An 18403-nucleotide genomic window follows, 5' to 3' on the forward strand; every position below is an offset into this window, starting at 1 on the left:
AATCGCCGCCATTGACTTGCATTGGACTGGATGTAGTCATGCGAATCTTATGCAATTTAATGTGTGCATGGTACCCGGGTCTGGAGAAGAGGAGACTTTCATCCGACCCAGGTACCATCGTACCTACAAGTTAAAAAAAGAATTCTAAAATAAAATAATCATACTCACCTCTCTGGCGCCCCTGGTGTCCTCCCGGCGACGATGCGCTCTCCTCGGCTCCCAGCGCAGCGGTGATCTGCAAGGACCTTCGGTGACGTCATTTAGACAGACGATGGCCACACAACCGCTGACGTCAGTGGTCAGGTGATGGTCGCTTGACCATCAGTTGACTAAATGACGTCACTGAAGGTCCTTGCAGATCACCGCTGGGAGCCAAGGAGAGCGCATTGTCGCCGGTAGGACACCGGGGCCCGGCAGAAGGTGAGTATGAATATTTTTTACTTTGTAATTCCTTTTTTTAAACTATTTTATGCCAGTTCCATGGATTTATATAGTGTGACCAACTTGTCAAGCCCTTTTCCAAGTGATGCTCAAAATCGCTTGGAAAAGTGCTTGAAAATACGCATGCTTAAAATGCATGTAAAAAGCTAAAACTGTTCTCCCTGGGAGAGGAGAAAACACATGTTGATTTTGGCGGGAATTTCCGCATCATGTGCACATAACCTAGAACAAAAAAAAAAGCCTCAGTGAACGGTGTGAAAATTGTAAATGTTTTTTTCTTCATTCTAAATCATGATTACATTTAACACAAAAATCTTACTTGACCACTGTCATTTTTGATGACGCATTCCCTTTTAGAAGTGAAGAACTTTCTCTAATCAGTTTGTTCCAATCTTCACTCATTTATGCACTGTTCAGTCCTTTATAGCTCAGAATTAACACTTAGATTTCCTGCCTGTCTCCTTTCTAATTCTTAGAACTACAAGCGTCCAATGGATGGTAGTTATGGTCCATCTTCTAAACGCCATGAAGGGGAAATGTACAATGCTCCTTATGCTGGTGCACAGAGTGGTCAAGGTCAACAACAGCCACAACCTCAACAGCTACAGACACCTGGGTCAGGAGTGCAACCTCCTACTGGTCAGCCTTCACCAGCAGCAAGTTCACAGCCTACACAAGACCCTTATGGTCAATATGGAAGTGGTTATCCGCAAAGTGCTGGGGAGCGCAGGCCTGCACCCACAGGGCAGAATCAGTTTCCATTTCAGTTTGGACGTGAACGGGTGTCCTCCACTCCAGGGAACAACACACAGCCACCTCTGCCACCTAGTGGAATGGGAGCCTCTACAGATGGAACACAACCTGGAGCTATGTGGCAAAGTCGAGGCGATATAGGCTACAATTATCAGGGGAGGCCTGGTCCTCCTACAGCCAGCACACAGGGACCTAGTTATCATTCTGGGCCACCTCGTGGAGATGATATGGTGCATTCCGACCAGCGACTTAGCCACGAGGGCCAGTGGCCACCTCATGTTAACAGGCAGCAGCCTCCCTATGTACCTGCCCCTGGCCCACCTCTCAGCAGAGCTCCACCACAGTCTGGATACCAAGCCTCCTCAAGCATGCCTAACCATTTGCCTCAGGTAGCTAGTCCAGCCACCCCTCGGCCACTGGAAGCCCACACCTCACCCAGCAAGTCCCCATTCCTGAAGATGCAGAAAGCTGGACCCCCTGTTCCTGCATCACATATTGTACCCACCCCAGCCCAACCACCTCTTATTCGCAGGGACATAACGTTTCCTCCAGGTTCGGTGGAAGCGACACAGCCTATACTGAAGCCAAGGAGACGCTTAACGGCAAAGGAAATTGGTATGTTGTTGGTGGGAAGAATTTTTATAAATTACAATGATGATAAAAGGATTGTCCCCTCTCAACTAACCTTCATCCCCGAATAAATAAATATATATATATATATATATGCGCTCCTTTTCTCTCTCGCTTGTGCGCTCTTTTTCTCTCTCGCGCGCTTGTGCTCTTTTTCTCTCTCGCTTGTGCTCTCTCTCTCTCTCTCGCTTGTGCTCTCTCTCTCTCTCTCTCTCGCTTGTGCTCTCTCTCTCTCTCTCTCGCGCTTGTGCTCTCTCTCGCGCTTGTGCTCTCTCTCTCGCTTGTGCTCTCTCTCTCTCTCTCGCTTGTGCTCTCTCTCTCTCGCTTGTGCTCTCTCTCTCTCGCTTGTGCTCTCTCTCTCTCTCTCTCGCTTGTGCTCTCTCTCTCTCTCTCGCTTGTGCTCTCTCTCTCTCTCGCTTGTGCTCTCTCTCTCTCGCTTGTGCTCTCTCTCTCTCTCTCTCGCTTGTGCTCTCTCTCGCTTGTGCTCTCTCTCTCTCTCTCTCTCTCGCTTGTGCTCTCTCTCTCTCTCTCTCTCTCGCTTGTGCTCTCTCTCTCTCTCTCGCTTGTGCTCTCTCTCTCGCTTGTGCTCTCTCTCTCGCTTGTGCTCTCTCTCTCTCTCGCTTGTGCTCTCTCTCTCTCTCGCTTGTGCTCTCTCTCTCTCTCGCTTGTGCTCTCTCTCTCTCTCGCTTGTGCTCTCTCTCTCTCTCGCTTGTGCTCTCTCTCTCTCTCGCTTGTGCTCTCTCTCTCTCTCGCTTGTGCTCTCTCTCTCTCTCGCTTGTGCTCTCTCTCTCTCTCGCTTGTGCTCTCTCTCTCTCTCGCTTGTGCTCTCTCTCTCGCTTGTGCTCTCTCTCTCGCTTGTGCTCTCTCTCTCGCTCGCTTGTGCTCTCTCTCTCGCTTGTGCTCTCTCTCTCGCTTGTGCTCTCTCTCTCTCTCGCTTGTGCTCTCTCTCTCTCTCGCTTGTGCGCTCTCTCTCTCTCTCGCTTGTGCTCTCTCTCTCGCTTGTGCTCTCTCTCTCGCTTGTGCTCTCTCTCTCGCTTGTGCTCTCTCTCTCTCTCTCGCTTGTGCTCTCTCTCTCTCTCGCTTGTGCTCTCTCTCTCTCGCTTGTGCTCTCTCTCTCTCTCGCTTGTGCTCTCTCTCTCTCTCTCTCTCGCTTGTGCTCTCTCTCTCTCTCGCTTGTGCTCTCTCTCTCTCTCGCTTGTGCTCTCTCTCTCTCTCGCTTGTGCTCTCTCTCTCTCTCGCTTGTGCTCTCTCTCTCTCTCGCTTGTGCTCTCTCTCTCTCTCGCTTGTGCTCTCTCTCTCTCGCTTGTGCTCTCTCTCTCTCGCTTGTGCTCTCTCTCTCTCTCTCTCTCTCTCGCTTGTGCTCTCTCTCTCTCTCGCTTGTGCTCTCTCTCTCGCTTGTGCTCTCTCTCTCGCTTGTGCTCTCTCTCTCGCTTGTGCTCTCTCTCTCTCTCTCTCGCTTGTGCTCTCTCTCTCGCTTGTGCTCTCTCTCTCTCTCTCTCGCTTGTGCTCTCTCTCTCTCTCTCTCGCTTGTGCTCTCTCTCTCTCTCTCTCTCTCTCGCTTGTGCTCTCTCTCTCGCTTGTGCTCTCTCTCTCTCTCGCTTGTGCTCTCTCTCTCTCTCGCTTGTGCTCTCTCTCTCTCTCGCTTGTGCTCTCTCTCTCTCTCGCTTGTGCTCTCTCTCTCTCTCGCTTGTGCTCTCTCTCTCTCTCGCTTGTGCTCTCTCTCTCTCTCGCTTGTGCTCTCTCTCTCGCTTGTGCTCTCTCTCTCTCGCTTGTTCTCTCTCTCTCTCTCTCGCTTGTTCTCTCTCTCTCTCTCTCGCTTGTTCTCTCTCTCTCTCTCGCTTGTTCTCTCTCTCTCTCGCTTGTGCTCTCTCTCTCTCGCTTGTGCTCTCTCTCTCTCGCTTGTGCTCTCTCTCTCTCTCTCTCGCTTGTGCTCTCTCTCTCTCTCTCTCGCTTGTGCTCTCTCTCTCTCTCTCTCGCTTGTGCTCTCTCTCTCTCGCTTGTGCTCTCTCTCTCTCTCTCGCTTGTGCTCTCTCTCTCTCTCTCGCTTGTGCTCTCTCTCTCTCTCTCTCGCTTGTGCTCTCTCTCTCTCTCTCTCTCGCTTGTGCTCTCTCTCTCTCTCGCTTGTGCTCTCTCTCTCTCTCTCGCTTGTTCTCTCTCTCTCTCTCGCTTGTGCTCTCTCTCTCTCTCTCTCGTGCTCTCTCTCTCTCTCGTGCTCTCTCTCTCTCTCGCTTGTGCTCTCTCTCTCTCGTGCTCTCTCTCTCTCTCGCTTGTGCTCTCTCTCGTGCTCTCTCTCTCTCTCTCGCTTGTGCTCTCTCTCGCTTGTGCTCTCTCTCTCTCTCTCGCTTGTGCTCTCTCTCTCTCTCGCTTGTGCTCTCTCTCTCTCTCGCTTGTGCTCTCTCTCGCTTGTGCTCTCTCTCGCTTGTGCTCTCTCTCGCTTGTGCTCTCTCTCGCTTGTGCTCTCTCTCGCTTGTGCTCTCTCTCGCTTGTGCTCTCTCTCGCTTGTGCTCTCTCTCGCTTGCGCTCTCTCTCTCGCTTGCGCTCTCTCTCTCGCTTGCGCTCTCTCTCTCGCTTGTGCGCTCTCTCGCTTGTGCGCTCTCTCTCGCTTGTGCGCTCTCTCTCTCGCTTGTGCGCTCTCGCTTGTGCGCTCTCTCTCTCGCTTGTGCGCTCTCTCTCTCGCTTGTGCGCGCTCTCTCTCTCGCTTGTGCGCGCTCTCTCTCTCGCTTGTGCGCGCTCTCTCTCTCGCTTGTGCGCGCTCTCTCTCTCGCTTGTGCGCGCTCTCTCTCTCGCTTGTGCGCGCTCTCTCTCTCGCTTGTGCGCGCTCTCTCTCTCGCTTGTGCGCGCTCTCTCGCTCTTTCTCTCTCTCTCGCTCTTTCTCTCTCGCTCTTTCTCTCTCGCGCTCTTTCTCTCTCTCGCTCTTTCTCTCTCTCGCTCTTTCTCTCTCTCGCTCTTTCTCTCTCTCTCGCTCTTTCTCTCTCTCTCTCTCTCGCTCTTTCTCTCTCTCTCTCTCTCTCTCGCTCTTTCTCTCTCTCTCTCGCTCTTTCTCTCTCTCTCTCGCTCTTTCTCTCTCTCTCGCGCTCTTTCTCTCTCTCGCGCTCTTTCTCTCTCTCTCGCGCTCTTTCTCTCTCGCGCTCTTTCTCTCTCTCTCGCGCTCTTTCTCTCTCTCTCGCGCTCTTTCTCTCTCTCTCGCGCTCTCTCTCTCTCTCGCGCTCTCTCTCTCTCTCGCGATCTCTCTCTCGCGATCTCTCTCTCGCGCTCTCTCTCTCGCGCTCTCTCTCTCGTGCGCTCTTTCTTTCTCTCTCTCTCTCTCTCGTGCGCTCTTTCTTTCTCTCTCTCTCTCGTGCGCTCTTTCTTTCTCTCTCTCTCGTGCGCTCTTTCTCTCTCTCTCTCGTGCGCTCTTTCTCTCTCTCTCTCGTGCGCTCTTTCTTTCTCTCTCTCTCTCGTGCGCTCTTTCTCTCTCTCTCTCTCTCGTGCGCTCTTTCTCTCTCTCTCGTGCGCTCTTTCTTTCTCTCTCTCTCTCTCGTGCGCTCTTTCTTTCTCTCTCTCTCTCTCGTGCGCTCTTTCTTTCTCTCTCTCTCTCTCGTGCGCTCTTTCTTTCTCTCTCTCTCTCTCTCTCTCGTGCGCTCTTTCTTTCTCTCTCTCTCTCTCTCTCTCTCTCTCGTGCGCTCTTTCTTTCTCTCTCTCTCGTGCGCTCTTTCTTTCTCTCTCTCTCTCTCTCGTGCGCTCTTTCTTTCTCTCTCTCTCTCTCTCTCTCTCGTGCGCTCTTTCTTTCTCTCTCTCTCTCTCTCTCTCTCGTGCGCTCTTTCTTTCTCTCTCTCTCTCTCTCTCGTGCGCTCTTTCTTTCTCTCTCTCTCTCTCTCTCGTGCGCTCTTTCTTTCTCTCTCTCTCTCTCTCTCGTGCGCTCTTTCTTTCTCTCTCTCTCTCTCTCTCGTGCGCTCTTTCTTTCTCTCTCTCTCTCTCTCTCTCTCTCTCGTGCGCTCTTTCTTTCTCTCTCTCTCGTGCGCTCTTTCTTTCTCTCTCTCTCTCTCTCGTGCGCTCTTTCTTTCTCTCTCTCTCTCTCTCTCTCTCGTGCGCTCTTTCTTTCTCTCTCTCTCTCGTGCGCTCTTTCTTTCTCTCTCTCTCTCGTGCGCTCTTTCTTTCTCTCTCTCTCTCTCTCTCTCGTGCGCTCTTTCTTTCTCTCTCTCTCTCTCTCTCTCTCTCTCTCGTGCGCTCTTTCTTTCTCTCTCTCTCTCTCTCTCTCTCTCGTGCGCTCTTTCTTTCTCTCTCTCTCTCTCGTGCGCTCTTTCTTTCTCTCTCTCTCTCTCGTGCGCTCTTTCTTTCTCTCTCTCTCTCGTGCGCTCTCTCTCTCTCTCTCTCTCTCGTGCGCTCTTTCTCTCTCTCTCTCTCTCGTGCGCTCTTTCTCTCTCTCTCTCTCGTGCGCTCTTTCTTTCTCTCTCTCTCTCTCTCTCGTGCGCTCTTTCTTTCTCTCTCTCGTGCGCTCTTTCTTTCTCTCTCTCGTGCGCTCTTTCTTTCTCTCTCTCTCTCGTGCGCTCTTTCTCTCTCGCTCTCTCTCTCTCTCGTGCGCTCTCTCTCTCTCGTGCGCTCTTTCTCTCTCTCTCTCTCTCTCGTGCGCTCTTTCTCTCTCTCTCTCGTGCGCTCTTTCTCTCTCTCTCTCTCTCGTGCGCTCTTTCTCTCTCTCTCTCTCTCGTGCGCTCTTTCTCTCTCTCTCTCTCTCGTGCGCTCTTTCTCTCTCTCTCATATTAGACGTCTTGTTGCTGTGAAATGTCTTTTTATTCAGTCAAGTTTTTGACGCTTACAGGCCAGGGCACTTTAGGAAATCACCACCTACTATGTGAATTACAATGTCGTCGTCGCCCCCCCTCCCCACCCCCCCCCTGCATGTCACAGTGCCTGGATTTAGCTGCTGCAGCTGCACATCACATGCCACTGTGACATGCAGTGGAGGAGGGGGAACATTGTAATTCTCACAGAAGGCGGGGATGTCATCCAGTCCCCGGGACTGGAACACATCAGAAACTTGTAGGAATAAAGCAATTTCACAGCAACAAGACCTCTAATATGGGACATACAGGTATGTATAGATTTACATTTCTATCACCTGTATGCCCATATTAGAGGTCAGATAAGTGCCAGGGGGTGACAGATTCGCTTTTAAAAAAAAAAAAAGCTTCTGCATACCAAATACTCAATAGAAATGTTATGTCTGTACTATAACTGAAATTTGTTGGATACCTTTTATGTTTCTCAATTTTCTTATAGTGGAAATTTGCACATAACCCAATCAGTTTTTAAGAGTGAACCATGTTAAGTGTCCTACAACTAAGACTACTTTCCATTTTCTGGAAAATTTGTGATTGCATGGTTTTTTTTTCTATGTTCCAATCACTTATCTTTTTAGGGACTCCTGAGGCTTGGCGTGTGATGATGTCATTGAAATCGGGCCTCCTTGCTGAAAGTACCTGGGCGCTGGATACCATTAACATACTACTTTATGATGACAACAGTATCATGACATTTAACCTCAGTCAGGTAAAGTTATACATTTTAATTATTTACCTTTTTTATAGACCTTTTTCCTCTTAATTTTGAGCTTGCAAGTGACAATGTTCCTTTTTGTTGATACAGCTACCTGGGTTACTGGAGTTGTTAGTGGAATATTTCCGACGATGCCTGATTGAAATCTTTGGGATTCTCCGGGAGTATGAAGTTGGAGAGCCTGCACAAAAGACCCTACTTAATCCTTCCACTCATGGCTCTCACAGCCCACTTTTAGGTGGTACAGAGTCCAGTGATGAGGAGGCGAGCCAGCCATTGACAGATGGTGATGCTCAAAGTGAGGATGAGGGTGAAGAAGAAAGGAAGGCCTATTCAGCTCCTTGCAATTCAAGTGAAGATACTCAGCGGCATACCAGCAAGTTTGACAAACTTCCTGTAAAAATAGTTCAACGGGAAGATGCCTTTGTGTTGGACTGCTCGCACCAATTGGGTCGTCGGCAAGAATTTGATAGTGGCCTCTTACACTGGCGAATAGGAGGGGGGGACACAACTGAGCATATTCAGACTCACTTTGAAAGGCGTCCCGAGCCCACTTTTCGTAAGCGCCCCCAAATAAAGCGTCGTTCAAAGGAGCAGCAAGTTCTTGCTGCAGAGGATACAGCTGCCACCATAGATGATGTCTTGTGCTCCCGGTCCAGTTCTTTGCCACCTGATTCAGGAGAAATTGCTGAAGAGGACACTGAATTCCAGTTAGGTGGTAGTCCTCCATCACGAAACAGACATGGTCTTAAAATTCTTGAAGATGAACCACGCAGCAAGGATGAAACTCCACTGTGCACGTTGGAAGATTGGCAAGATGCTCTTTCTCGCCGTTGTGTGTGCATATCAAATATTTTGCGCAGCTTGTCTTTTGTGCCAGGCAATGACTTGGAAATGTCAAAGCACCCAGGACTGTTACTACTCCTTGGAAAACTTGTGCTGCTCCATCACAAGCACCCAGAACGGAAGCAAGCACCCCTCACCTACGAGAAAGAGGAGGATAGAGACCAAGGAGTTAGTAGCAATAAGGCTGAATGGTGGTGGGACTGTTTGGAAATGTTGCGTGAGAACACACTGGTCACCCTTGCCAATATATCTGGTCAGCTTGATCTTTCTCCATACCCTGAAAGCATTTGTCTGCCCATCCTAGATGGTTTGCTACACTGGGCAGTGTGTCCATCAGCTGAGGCTCAGGATCCGTTTGTAACGCTAGGTCCCAATGCAGTACTTTCTCCCCAGAGACTGGTGTTGGAGGCTCTTAGCAAACTGAGCATTCAAGATAGCAACGTGGACCTAATACTTGCCACACCACCTTTCAGTCGTCTTGAAAAGCTGTATGGGACATTGGTGAGGTTCCTAAGTGACAGAAAAAACCATGTGTGCAGGGAAATGGCAGTGGTTCTTTTAGCAAACTTGGCACAGGGCGATAGCTTAGCAGCCAGGGCAATAGCCCTTCAGAAAGGCAGCATTGGTAACCTGCTAGGTTTTCTTGAGGATAGTCTGGCAGCAACTCAATTTCAGCAGAGTCAGGCTGCACATTTACATGGACCCTCTGCTCCCTTTGAACCCACAAGTACGGACATGATGCGAAGGGCCTCTCGTGCCCTGCTTGCTTTGGCAAAAGTTGAGGAGAACCATTCTGAGTTCACACTGTATGAGGCCCGTCTGCTGGACATCTCCGTGTCTCCACTAATGAACTGCTCAGTGTCACAGGTCATCTGCGATGTTCTCTTCTTGATTGGCCAGTCATGACAGCTGCAGTGGATAACTTCCCAGAATGGTTTGCTCCTCCCTTCAGAAAGGAATCCTCCCTGACTGATTCCATACCCTCTTCCTTTCCTCCCTTTTTATTTATGCAAAAACTACGTCTCAATCCACTGTCCGCCCCAGAGAGGAAATCTGGTCACCCTTGTGGAATTTCCCACCCACTCTTCCTCTCTGTGTTTTGGTGTTAACCAAAGCTACTGTATTTCAGTGAATTTATTTTTTATCTAGGGGAAGGGGCTCCACTGTAACTACACTTCCCTCCCCCCAAGTCTACTGTTTATTAGGCCCACAACAGCCAAGGGATGGGCTCCATATTCTAAGGAGATAAAGACTTCAGAATCTTCAAGGAAGGAGAAGGTATCCCTTCTTTATCTTAAAATTAACTTGCCCTGCTCCTCACCTTGCAATGTTTAGACTAGAATTTGTGTGCCCTGAACCTTTAAACAGAAGAAAACAAAAAAAGCAAAAAAAAAAAATCTGAGAAGAGACATTTACCTTTTTAACTGTGCTGAGAAACCCCGCAGAATCCAATCGGAGCTGGAAAAACCCACAACCTCAGAGACTCCAGATGTAGGTTTTTAAATGGAGAGCGGCAAAGGTCGCTTTTAGTTTCCGGAGGAGAGAATGACGCAGAGAAGTCGCTTTTCCCCCAAAGTTTCATGTGAAGCAACACCCTTACCTCTTTAAACTTAGATTGTAATAATCGGAGATCGCCTCTTATAACTGGTTTTAACCTTTAGCTTGTAGGTTGCAAGCTGCGATGTCTGTATATATATGATGATGTACATTAAAGACACACCTCTTGTATTCCCCTCAATATTTCCTCACTTACCCTCACCATGCTCACAAGCTCTTTCTTGGATCTATGGAAAAAATGGAGGAAGGGTCACGGTTACTTTCCCTAAGGCCCTTCCAACCACCCTCCCAATGGAGGAACATCTTATAGATGGTTTGACCCACAGAGCAGCAATCCCATCCATCACCTCTTCCTCGTTTCACCCTTTGTATATCCAGCAATCCTATCAACTTTTACTTTTTTCCATTTCCAATCAAGGTGTGAGTTTTTTTTTTTCTTTTTCAGTTCCAACAATTTGTCATTTTTTCCAGCGATTTCTGCATATTTGTAGCTCTGAAAAAATGTAAATTTCAGCCTATTCCTTTTATTTGTTTTATTTTTATTTTTGCTTAATGATATATCATTTATTCAGTATGAAATCTTTATACTCTATGTTCCCGTGTTAAGAATAAATGTACATTAAATCTTGTTAACAGAGTTGTAAAGAGCTTTTCTATGATCAGTACAAAACTGCTGATGTTTAGTGCAATGCTCGTCTGTGGTTTACTTTCATTACTTTTTTGTCTTGCATTTGCAAACATCTAGACATGTTCCCCTATCCTAGATGTGAAAACTGACCAAGATTTTTTTGTTTGAAACAAGACCACAGCTTTAAATCTGCTTGAACAAAAGTTGATTTTAATCAATAGATCACAATTGGATGTGTTTTACTAAAATATTCCTGTGCTGAGAATCTTATAAATGTGTGTCTGCTGTGTAATGGCTGTGTCTGACCGTGCAGGAACATGGTCTGATCATACCACAGCTCCTGGGCAGGGGTGGGTGGGCAAAGCAAGAGTATACTGACATTACAGGATGAGATCACAGCTGATTCTTTTTGTGAGGTAAAACATTTCCTTGCCTGTTTTTAAACCATGTTTTACTCCACAGAATCAGCTGCGATCCCTGCTGTAATATCTGTATACAATTTTTCTCTCCCTTTCCCCCTGCCCAGGAGATGTGATCAGACCATGTTCCTGTACGGTCAGACATTACACAGTACACAGCAGGGGCACATTTATAAGATTATCTCAGCACAGGAACATTTTATTTAACCCTTTCGCAACCCTTGGGATTTTCCGTTTTTGCATTTTCGTTTTTTGCTCCCCTTGTTCCCATAGCGGTTTTATTTTTTGGTCAATATGGCCGTGTGAGGGCTTATTTTTTGCGGTACAAGTTGTACGTTTGAACGACATTACTGGTTTTACCATATCGTGTACTGGAAAATTCCAAGTGCGGTGAAATTGCAAAAAAAGTGCAATACCACAGATGTGGTTTTTTTTTTTTTTTTTTTTTTTTACCACGTTCACTGAATGCTAAAACTGACCTGTCATTATTATTCTCCAAGTCATTAAGAGTTCGTAGACACTAAACATATAGGTTCTTTTTTATTTAAGTGGTTAAAAAAAATTCCAAAGTTTGCAAAAAAAAACAACAACAAAACACGCCATTTTTTGGGATCTGGGGCCAGGTGAGGGATTATTCTTTGCGCGCCGAGCTGAAGTTTTTATTGATACCATTTTGGGGGTAGATCCGTTGTTTTGATTGCCCGTTATTGCATTTTATTGCAATTTTGCGGCGACCAAAAAAACGTAATTCTGGCGTTTAGAATTTTTTTCTCGTTACGCTGTTTACCGATCGGATTAATTTTTTTTTATATATTGATCGGGTGATTCTGAATGCGGCGATATGTGTATGCTTTTTTTTTTTTTTTTTTTTTTTTTTTTAATGGGGCGAAAGGGGGGTGATTCAAACTTTTGTTTTTTTAAAACCATTTTTTTTTCCACTTTTTGCTTGCTTCTATAGTCTCCATAGGAGACTAGAAGCAGCACTTGTCTGATCGCCTCTGCTACATAGAGGTGATCAGCAGATCACCTCTATGTAGCAGAAATGCTCCTGTGCTATGAGCCGCGACCACTAGGTGGCGATCATAGCGAATCGCTCATGACAACCACTGGAGTCTGCTGCAGACCCAGGGTTGTCATGACCACCCATCGGTGACCCGCGATCACGTGATGGGGTCACCGATGGGCGGGGTAAGTGACGCGCTTCCGGTGCGGCACTGTTAAATGCCGCTGTCAAGAGATGGACAGCGGCATTTAACATGTTAACAGCCGCAGGTGGATCGCGATTCCACCCACGGCTGTTGTTGGCACATGTCAGCTGTAATAATCAGCTGACATGTGCCCTGTTCAGTGCGGGCTCAGCGCCGGAGCCCTCACTGAATCGGGGGTTACAGCCTGGTAAGTACTGATACGTCCCAGGCTGTAAAAGAGTTAAACACATCCAATTTGTGGAACTTATTATTCCAAGATCTATTGATTAAAATGAACTTTTGTTTGTGGAAAACCTCTTTAAATGGCTGAGCAAAGTAGTATTTATAGTCACTCCTGCTCTGTGGGCTTTGGAAAAAATGAAAAGTCTGCAGTCTGTGTTTTTGCAGACTTGTGATTTCCCCATTCCCCACCCGATTCGCCGATTTCTGAGCCTGGAATGGCCGTGATGTATGAGATGCTTACCGGGCAGAAGTTGTTTAGTGGGCATGGCCTTCTAGTGGGCACCGCCTCACTTGTACACTTGTATGTAGTGAGGCTGTACCCACTAGACTGCTTCTGCCCGGGAGTATTTATATCGTATACATCATTGCCATTCCTGGCTCAAACCGGTGAATGTATGCACTGGGGGGATTCACAAGTCTACAGTCAGTGACTGCAGACTCTTCATTTTAGACCGGACAACCCCTTTTAAAGTAGAAAAAAAGGAATTCACGCTTACCACGCTTTGTGAATTGAAAATCCATGGGAGGAAAACCAGTGGGTGCCATGACTCCAGCTGGAGTCGCTCAGCAACAATGGAAAAGTGAAATGAGCGGCACTTCCACAGGTGGAATAAAAGCACCATTTTATTTATACCATAAAACCCGACATTCAAAGATGAAAAAAAAAAAGCGTTTCTGGCATCCTCCTGTGAGTAAGGGCGTCTAGGACACCAGAAACGCGTCTGTTTTTTCTTTGTATGTCGGGTTTTATGGTATAAAGAAATAAAATAGTGCTTTTGTTTTACCCGTGGAAGTGCTGCTCATTTCACTTTTCCAACCCCGTTTAAAGGTTTGTACATCTCTCTCTCATGCCTGCTTTGAAATATTAACTTGGACAACTCCTTCTTGATCTAAGTGTTTGGCCCTGATAAAATAAAAAAAGCTTATACTCACCTCATGCCATTTCTGCGGTGTTGGCACTCGCTTTCCCTGGGGCTCCCATGCTGTTGTGATGCTGGCACCCAGTCAGCGCTGACGCCACTGTCCCTGCCTTCGAACAGATCGAACATGAAGACGAAGGTTTGGCTGCAGCTGACCTCAGACTTATGATACACTTTATTGATCCCGAGGGAAATTACACACAGTAGCAGACCATAGACATGAATTACAACATAACAGTAGAATTTTGCAGGTATAATCTCATGCATTCATGACCAGTCAGTACGATATACCATTAGAACACCAATAATACACCAGTCACCTGGAGAATTTCACACTTGTAGTTGTACATTCCCATAGCAGTCGGCACAAACGATTTCCTGTATCTTTCCTTCTTACATCTTAGTAGGATTAGACGGTTACTGAAGGTGCTCCTCTGCCTCATGAACAGCTCATATAATGGATGTGCATTATTGCTCATCATCGCCAAACACTTCTTCTGAATTCTTTCCTCCCTTACCTCCTCAAAAGTGGCAAGATGGCAGCCAACAGTGGAGCTTACCTTCTTGATAATCTTGTTAGCATCAGACAACCGCACACTACTTCCCCAGCATATGATTGCGGAAAAGTTGGCACTTGCCACTACGGATTGGTAAAACATTTCTAACATATCGCTGCACACATTGAAAGACCTTAGTTTCCTTAAAAAGTACAATTTGCTCATCCCTTTCTTGTAAATCTTCTCCATATGGCACCTCCAGTCAAATTTGCTGTCCAAGTGGACCCCCAAATATTTGTAACTCTCAACCTGCTCCATTTCCTGACCACCAATAGTGACGGTGAACAGTCCATCTTTCTCTTGCTATACTTCACCACCAGCTCCGTAGTTTTCTTTGTTTAGTTGTAAATAGCCTGGCACCAATCCACAAAATCCAACACCACACTCCTATGTTCCTCCTCACCCGCCCCCCCCCCCCCCCCCCTTCATGGATCCAACTACCAAGGAGTCATCTGAGAATTATTGGAGGTGGCAAAAATGACTTCCTCTTCATGTTCAATTTGACAGAAGGTGGGGACAGTGAAGCCAGCGCAGATTGGGCGCCGGTATCACAAAAGCACGGGAGCCTCGGGGAAAACTAGTGCCGACATCATGGGAACGGTGCCAGCACGGGAGGGGAGTATAAGCTTTTTTTATTTCATAGCGGCCAAGTGTGGGCATGAGAAGGAGCTGTCCTAGTAGTTGACGTCTTTAAAGCACCCTCAGATGGGGTTTTCTGGGTTTTTGAATTGTAATAGTAGAAACCTTTTCAATATACTGATTCGCTCCTATTTGAGTGCTGGGTATCCTAGACCTTAAAGGATTATTCCCAAAATCACAATGTGATCTTATTTCCATATAGTTTTTTATTTTGTGCCAATATAACTTTGTGAATTATGTGCTGTTTTCCATCTATCCATCCCCCAACGATGTCCTATCCAGGCTCTAGTTACGCTTCATTTGCCATTTGATTTGTCCTGCTGTAGTTCTGCTGTATATGGCTGAGCATGCGTATTGCAGTTTCACTCGGCTGGCTTCCAGCATAGCTATATGATGCCTTTACCACTTCTTTTGTGAATGCTATAGTTCTGTTCAGTAGCCTGTCAGCCCGATTTTTATCTTTTTGCCATCCACTTCGATATAACTGCATTTGTGTTTTTACATCATTGATTTGTTTGCTGGTTTTCATCAGAGATCAACCATCCTGCACTCCGCTATGCCTGCCCAATAGAGCGTAGCTGAGCTGTTTGTTTCATGCTGCTGATCTGTGCAACTGCAAATCTTTAGATACATGTGGCAGAAAATAATCCTCTGCCATATGTATCAATAAAGTAGCAAATTGATCTGTCTGCAGCAGGCATCATTGCGGGGTCAGCCCTGCTTGTCATTTCTGCCGTCTGTAGTTATTACAGAGTTCGTTGTGCAGGACTGTTGATTTGAGGCTATGTGCCCACGATAAGACTATAGCAGTGCTTTGGATGCAGCGTATTTTCGCTGCGTTTGATCACGCAGGTAAATCCACATTTGTTCATTGGACACATGCGGAGTTACAGCACCCTATACATTCTATTGTGGAAATATCTGTTGAGAAATTGACATGCTGAGGCTCGTAAAGCCGTGCCGCCGTTGAGTTTACACGGCGTCAAATAGAAGCACAGTGGGCATGGGATTTCTATAAACCCATCCACTGTGCTTCTACTGTGCAACACAGCGTTTTGGACACAGCGCAGGTGAGCTGCGTCCAAAACGCTATTGTTAGGGATCGTGGGCACATTCCCTACAGGAAACCAGCTAACAGGTTATTTAAACGAACAGGCACATGGCTTATGATGGCAGATGGTAAAATTGGTAAGTCAGAGTAGTACCCAGAAGAATGTGTATTCTAAACAGATTATCTTGATGACATGCCAAATATCTGTGGTGGATGGAGCTGAGCACAGTCTAGCAGACCTGTATTGGAAGCTTGTGCTATTTCACATTCAGCCAGCCTGCTTTCAGCTCAAATTCATGAACTGCCAGTGATGTGGTTAGTAGGAGGAATGTGAAGCACGGTGTTGCTGGGAAATGTAGTTTTAGCAGACAAAAATAGGGCCGCCCATTCAGCGATATGAACCTGGATGCACAGAGGGGCAGATTGAGATAAAAAAAGAGGGATAATTTACACAGGTTCAGTGTATGCAACTAACCTATTGATTTGAATGGGTACTGTTTATAAAGGGAACCTGTCACCCGAAATAACGCTGCAGGTTAATAGCATTATTATGCTTCCTGCACGCAGCCGAACGTTGTGGAGAGAAAATTAACTTCATTCCCCCCAACTGCATTTGGTTTCAGTCATGGGGGCGGGGCACGTGCTAATTCAGCGGCTGTAACTGCGCCCCCAGCCCTGACTGATACTCGCTCTGCATTGCAACTCCGCTGTCAGTGCTGTGGGTGCAGTTACAGCCGCCGCTCTGTATACTCATAGAGCGGTGACTGAACCGGCACCGCCCCATTACTGAAACCAAATGCTGGTGGGGAGAACTTGGTTCATTTTCTCCCTGCTGCGTCAAGACGCTGGGCAGCATAATAACTCTATTAACCTGCAGATAAACCACATATTTGCAGGTTAATAGCGTTATTTCTGGTGAGTGGTTCCCTTTAATGATGATTTTTTTTCATGTGTGTGTAAACCATGGAGTAAATGTTCAGGTTCCCTGCAGCGCCACCCCATTATTGCTCTGATTTCCATCAGGGTAATATTTCAAGGGAATCTGTCACCACATTTGACCTATCTAAATGTCAGATGCCTTGTTGATAAATCTTTTATCACTTTATGTAAATGACCTCTTCCAGGCTATGGGGAGGACTCTGAAGGTGGAGTTACCAGTGTGAGGAGTAATTGCCCGCTTTCTGCTCTCTGATCTCACTGCAGAGCTGTGTGTGATTATACCTGACACATCTGCAGGTTCCTCTCAGCTTCCATCTCACAGGCAGACAGGATTGTAATAGGGTTGCAATACAGTAGGGCTCAGAGAACTGCAAAATGTGTTTGCAAGAGGACACATTTCACCTTTTCTGTTTGTTACAGGTCTCACCATGGTAATTCCTCCTTGTATATTACAAAAGGGAGTACACCCCTCACAGCTTGTATAACGGTGTAAATTTGGTGTGCCCTCTAAATAACTCAATATACAGCCATTAATGTCTAAACCGCTGACAACAAAAGTGAGTACACCCCTAAGTGAAAATGGCCAAATTGTGCCCAAAGTGTCAATATTTTGTGTGGCCATTATTTTCAAGCACTGCCTTAACTCTCTTGGGCATGAAATTCACTAAAGCGTCAGAGTGCCACTGGAATCCTCTTCCACTCCTCCATGACAACATCATGGATCTGGTGGATGTTTGAGACCTTGCACTCCTCCACCTTCCGTTTGCGGATGCTCCACAAATGCTCAATGGGGTTTAGGTCTGGAGACATGCCTGGGCAGTCCAGCACCTTTACCCTCAGTTTCTTCAGCAAGGCAGTGGTAGTTTTGGAGGTATTTGGAAACTGGGCAGCAGTGCAGTATTCCAACATAACTACTCCAAAGGGAGGGGATCATGCTCTTCTTCAGTATGTCACAGTACATAATGGCATTCATGGTTCCCTCAATTAACTGTAGCTCAACACAGCCAGCAGCACTCATGCAGCCCCAAACCGTGACACTCCCACCACCATGCTTGACTGTAGGCAAGACACGCTTGTCTTTGAACTACTCACTTTGTTGCCTCCACACACGCTTGATACCATCTGAACCAATTAAGTTTATCTTGGTCTCATCAGACCACAGGACATGGTTCCAGTAATCCATGTCCTTAGTCTGCTTGTCTTCAGCAAAGTGCGGGCTTTCCTGTGCATTATATTAGAAGAGGCTTCCTTCTGGGACCACAGACATGCAGAGCAATGATGCAGTGTGTGGTGAATAGTCAGAGCAATGATGCAGTGTGTGGTGAATAGTCAGAGCAATGATGCAGTGTGTGGTGAATAGTCAGAGCAATGATGCAGTGTGTGGTGAATAGTCAGAGCAATGATGCAGTGTGTGGTGAATAGTCAGAGCAATGATGCAGTGTGTGGTGAATAGTCAGAGCAATGATGCAGTGTGTGGTGAATAGAGCAATGATACAGTGTGGTGAATAGTCAGAGCAATGATACAGTGTGTGGTGAATAGTCAGAGCAATGATACAGTGTGTGGTGAATAGTCAGAGCAATGATGCAGTGTGTGGTGAATAGTCAGAGCAATGATGCAGTGTGTGGTGAATAGTCAGAGCAATGATGCAGTGTGTGGTGAATAGTCAGAGCAATGATGCAGTGTGTGGTGAATAGAGCAATGATACAGTGTGTGGTGAATAGTCAGAGCAATGATGCAGTGTGTGGTGAATAGTCAGAGCAATGATGCAGTGTGTGGTGAATAGTCAGAGCAATGATGCAGTGTGTGGTGAATAGAGCAATGATACAGTGTGGTGAATAGTCAGAGCAATGATACAGTGTGTGGTGAATAGTCAGAGCAATGATGCAGTGTGTGGTGAATAGTCAGAGCAATGATGCAGTGTGTGGTGAATAGTCAGAGCAATGATGCAGTGTGTGGTGAATAGTCAGAGCAATGATGCAGTGTGTGGTGAATAGTCAGAGCAATGATGCAGTGTGTGGTGAATAGTCAGAGCAATGATGCAGTGTGTGGTGAATAGTCAG

General features: G+C 46.8%; 1 protein-coding gene across 1 annotated transcript in view; it reads left to right on the plus strand.

Moving 5' to 3' along the window:
• Positions 1-10392, plus strand: part of ARID1A (AT-rich interaction domain 1A) — a 92849-nt gene extending 82457 nt beyond the window's left edge. Inside the window, exons 18-20 of the mRNA XM_073666166.1 lie at positions 918-1809; positions 7220-7350; positions 7447-10392. Of these exons, the coding sequence (XP_073522267.1) occupies positions 918-1809; positions 7220-7350; positions 7447-9108 (2685 nt within the window). The 3' untranslated portion in view covers positions 9109-10392. The remainder of the gene's footprint in view (positions 1-917; positions 1810-7219; positions 7351-7446) is intronic.
• The last annotated feature ends 8011 nt before the right edge of the window (positions 10393-18403 follow it).

The sequence above is a fragment of the Phyllobates terribilis genome, unplaced genomic scaffold (assembly GCF_046119375.1).
Source record: "Phyllobates terribilis strain yellow unplaced genomic scaffold, ASM4611937v1 Scaffold_2__4_contigs__length_985480577, whole genome shotgun sequence".
Classification (NCBI taxonomy): Eukaryota; Metazoa; Chordata; class Amphibia; order Anura; family Dendrobatidae; genus Phyllobates; species Phyllobates terribilis.